The sequence below is a fragment of the Epinephelus moara genome, chromosome 12 (genome assembly GCF_006386435.1).
Source record: "Epinephelus moara isolate mb chromosome 12, YSFRI_EMoa_1.0, whole genome shotgun sequence".
Lineage (NCBI taxonomy): Eukaryota > Metazoa > Chordata > Actinopteri > Perciformes > Serranidae > Epinephelus > Epinephelus moara.
Genome location: NC_065517.1, coordinates 25,219,731 through 25,224,019, shown reverse-complemented (window position 1 = coordinate 25,224,019; position 4,289 = coordinate 25,219,731). Strand labels below are relative to the sequence as shown.

The 4,289-nt window shown below is 44.3% G+C and overlaps 1 protein-coding gene across 2 annotated transcripts in view; it reads left to right on the top strand.

Annotated features, from left to right (window-relative positions):
• adgb (androglobin) overlaps nucleotides 1-2,577 on the top strand; it is a 78,771-nt gene extending 76,194 nt beyond the window's left edge. Inside the window, exons 34-35 of one of the 2 annotated variants that reach the window (XM_050058265.1) lie at nucleotides 1,671-1,854; nucleotides 2,037-2,577. In XM_050058265.1, the coding sequence (XP_049914222.1) occupies nucleotides 1,671-1,854; nucleotides 2,037-2,240 (388 nt within the window). In that variant the 3' untranslated portion in view covers nucleotides 2,241-2,577. Of the gene's footprint in view, nucleotides 1-1,670; nucleotides 1,938-2,036 lie in introns of both variants that reach the window. The other variant, XM_050058266.1, reaches the window with a different exon arrangement.
• The last annotated feature ends 1,712 nt before the right edge of the window (nucleotides 2,578-4,289 follow it).

The window sequence follows — 4,289 nt, the reverse complement described above, 5'->3', positions numbered from 1 at the left end:
AAAGCTAACATCAGGACGTCATCTGTTAAAAGCCTCCCGTTGTCGGATACGACATGAAACTACTCCAGTTAGCTCAATCATGTTGTAACTAAGACATCCGCTGGAAAAAATATTTTCTTCACGGATGAGCACACGTTTGATAAAACGGAGTTAAATCTCTCGGCATCCATTTTCAAGCTCTCTGTGTGTTTGTTTCCTTGCGGACGAGAAAAGGAGGAGCGCACGTTTCCTAGAAGGCGTGTCCTTTTCAAAAATGCAAGAGGCGTTGCTTTGTTGCCGGCCGTGTTTGCCGGTGTGTTAAACACACTTTAGAAAGGAGTGTCCCCAGACTATCAGAAGGCGGAGATCTCTGATTGTCTGGTGGCGAGACTAATTGAAGCCAGACCGTAAAAATGAAATATGAAAGGAATCATTACGCATATGATGATTCCTATCACACATTAAATTTCACCTCATATCACACGTTACTGATAGATTCACTTTATCTTAAACACTCAGTCCAGATGTTTTATTTGTGCTTGTGCTAGTGAGCTGTAACTTTTCCATAAATGTCTGTCAGTTATAAAAATTATAATTCAACTCAAATCTGTCATTGAATTCAACTGTTTATTTCTTCAGCACTGTCTCACCATCACATTCCGAACTGTATGCCGCTGTTACTCGTGGACAGCGATGGAGCGCTTGCATTAAATAGTTACAGAATAGTAATAGTATCTTCCAATACTGTAAATATATATCACCAAGCACGACTTTACTTTTCATGTAGTTTTTGTGTGTAAAATCAGTGCAGTGAACATGACTGTGCGCACACAGAGCACACTGGCTGCCACACACACTCTGCCTTCTCCTGTCATCTTACGTACATCCTCACCACCTGCACATATGGACTGTAAAGTGTCCTAGTAAAGTCTGGACATAAATCCAGTGACAGCTCTCCTCGAATTATTAAACTTCATATCCTCATTATGAGTCTGAATCATGATGCAGGCCAAGATTGTCCCGATCATTTTGGCACGGTGCGAAGCAGATGCTGTAAACATGTAAATATGGCCGTGACATGTGAATGTCGCCATGATTCACTGTAAACAGCCATCGATCAGCAGGCTCATTACTGTGCATCAGCATTCATGAGGTGAGGTGTTGAATGTGGGCGTGTAGAGGGCGGGATATGAGGCCGATCCCCGTGTGGAGAGCTCCAAGTTGATTTGGGATATTATTTAGCATGCTCCATTGTCTGCTTTTGACCGCACGTACACTTAGAGTGTGGATCTTACACGCTGTTTTAGAAATGAGACCCCTGGTCTGTTTGTTTTGGAGAGGAAGAACTGAACGTCTGGAGCAGGTGCTAGGCCACCAGCCCGTCTCCACCATGCCAAACATCATTGGAAAAACACAAATTTGTAAAGTGAAACTGCTTTATTCAGCGTTTTTATCAGTTTTAATCACCTGGTCTGTTTGTTTTGGAGAGGAGGAGACCTCTGCTGATAATTCCACTCACAGCAAAAACCTCCTGAACAATAAAAACTAAAGGAATTCTAACCAGGAGAAGTTTCAACTGGTTGCAGTTTGCAATCCTCACCACTAGATGCCACTAAATCTCCCTAAATCTTACACACTAGGCCTTTAAAGTGTACATACACATTGTATCAAGTCCTTGTGTACGTCCATAGACGGCGAAAGGACTTCCCGGTGCTAATGGACTCACAGATGGAGGAGATCCAGCAGAGGGAGCGCTTAGAAAAGATCCAGACTTACCGCTTGGTCCGAGACAACGTGCTGGAGCATCAGAAACAGCAGGAGCTCAACAGGAAGGAGCTAATGAGACACCAGCTGGAGATGTATGAGAACATGCAGGTCAGTCAAGACAGAGATGGGGACTGTGTGATGTCTGCGAGCGAAGACGTAGACAGCAATAATGATCAGTTTCGACTATCAAAGTAAGAGACAGCGAGCAGGATCTGTCGTCAGCCTCCTCTCCCTCTGGTTAGACATCATCCTGTAACTTCTCTCTCTTTGCCTCTCTGTCTCGTCTCCAGGCAGCCTTGTGGCAGCGCTGCAAGAAATTCCTCGACGCTTGCGAGGCATTTAGCAGCCGTCAGATGGCGGCCGTGAAAAAGGAACAAGAAGAGAAACAGACTCTGGAGGAGGCCCAGCAGGCGGTTCTAGAAAAAACAACCCCCACCTCTGCTGCCACCCAGCAGCCCAACAAACGTGCCAAGAGTGCTGGCAAGAAGAAATGACCGTCACTGGCACTAAGATGCAGTCTCAATTCTCCTCAGCAGACACCTCTCAACAAGTATGTTTGAGTGCAGAGGAATCTACATTTAATCACATCGTAGCCTTCCTTTATGTCTTCTGACTCTTCAGCAATATAACTCAGGATTTTGTTAATGTTTTTGTACCAAATGTTTTCATATTTTTGCATTTATTCTGTATCATATTTAAAAAATATTCCTTTAGCACACATGTATATCCTCCATCTTTCATATATATATCCTGTTGTAACAGTCACTCTCCACCTACAAAACAATCTTTGTGCTCATTTCATTCAGACTGTATCAAATATAACAATAAAAACATGGCTGTCAGTGGCTGTGTGCATTTTTCACCGCACTGAGAATGTCAGGCCATCTCACTCGCGATGTATGGCTTTGACTTTTTGATGCTCGGCGCGCCTGATTATATTCCGCAAATCTTTTGTTTCCTTGAAGGTCACTGTATCGATTGCATGACTCAGGGCATGCTGGATACAGCCAACCTCCCACAAGCTGAGTGGTACCGATTGATTGGCTAATTGATATATTCGTGCTGATAGAAGCCCGCGAGAGTCCATTTCCTACAAGACCCAAGACAAAGTGTTGCTTCTGAAAAATGCAACACAGGTAGGTGGTGGATCTTTTCAGCAGCATGGCAACTATCGATCACCATGACCCCCGAGGATGAGGTGAATACACTTCAAAACAGATGATCAGGTTCCTGATATGCATAACTGTCGATCAATGTGCTGTTTCTTTGCCAAGTGAATGTGATATTGTAAAGTAAGTGCCCTTCATGTGAGGATCTGGAGTGCATGTAGCTGGTCTCCATCCCACAGAGGGAGTCAGCTGACCAGCTGAGGAATGGGAAGCTAAATTGAAAATGAAAGGGCAGAGGGTGCCATCTAGTGGCTGTGGATATTAATATATTTCCATTACCATGCCTGCACTGTGCTGCTTTCATGGATGACAATAATGAATAGTTCAATTTTGTGCTGCTGCATGAAGGAAATTATTATCATGCTGTGTGTGGCTGTGTGTGGCTGTGTGTGTGTGTGTGTGTGTGTGTGTGTGTGTGTGTGTGTGTGTGTGTACAAGATAGCAGGGTGAGAAGAATTAGTTGTGTGCCTGCTTGTATGTGTGTGCATGTGCAAAGTCATCCTGCAGTAATCTGCTCCTGCGTGAAAGCTTTTGTACCCTGCTGCTGACAATTTGTTCGTAGTTGTAGAGTTTTGGGGAGAATGCAGGGGACACAGCCCCCCCAGTACTGACAATATGTGCATGTGTCCCTCTCAATTAAGACATGGGAGCAGCAGAGGACTTTAATTTTCACCAGATTTAATACATTTTCTCAATAAATTGATGCTTAAAAATTCACCAGAATGCTGGTAATCAAGTGTTAAATGCTCAAAATGTCTTGCTTGAGTCCCTGAATTTCCATTTCAGATGTGTCTACACCCTTTTGCTTATTAAAATTTGTCTTTGTCGGACCTTATTCCCTTTCATTATGACATTAGACCTAAATTAGGACGTACAACATCTTAGTTGAACAGAGGAACGCTGTAGATGCGAGCAAACTTTAACAGTACTTGGGTGTGAACACCTGCATGTATCCGCCTATATTGCTGCTCAGTGTCTGCGTGTGCATTGCTCCGTGTTTTTTCCCTGCTCATAAAAGTGTGCCGCTGCGTGATGTGTGTATTTCGCACTGCAATCTGAATGTCTGTTCGGTCTGTCAGGCCTCATCTAGCCAACCACTATTTCTACCCCTGTAACTGTGCGAGCTAATCCAGAAAGCCTTGTTCCTGGCACAGACCGTTCCCTCTTGACTCCGCACGGTTCCCTCTCGCCCAATCCATTCCTCCCTTTCTAAAACATTAGCTGTTATTTGCTGTTTACCGTACCCCTAAACCCACCCACCAGCCTCCTCCTCTGCCTTGTCTGTGGATGAGGTATAGTGGTTGGGAGTGAGTGTATGTGTGTCACACCGTTCTGTTGTTAGAGAGAGAGATCACCCGACGCTCTAATTGGCAG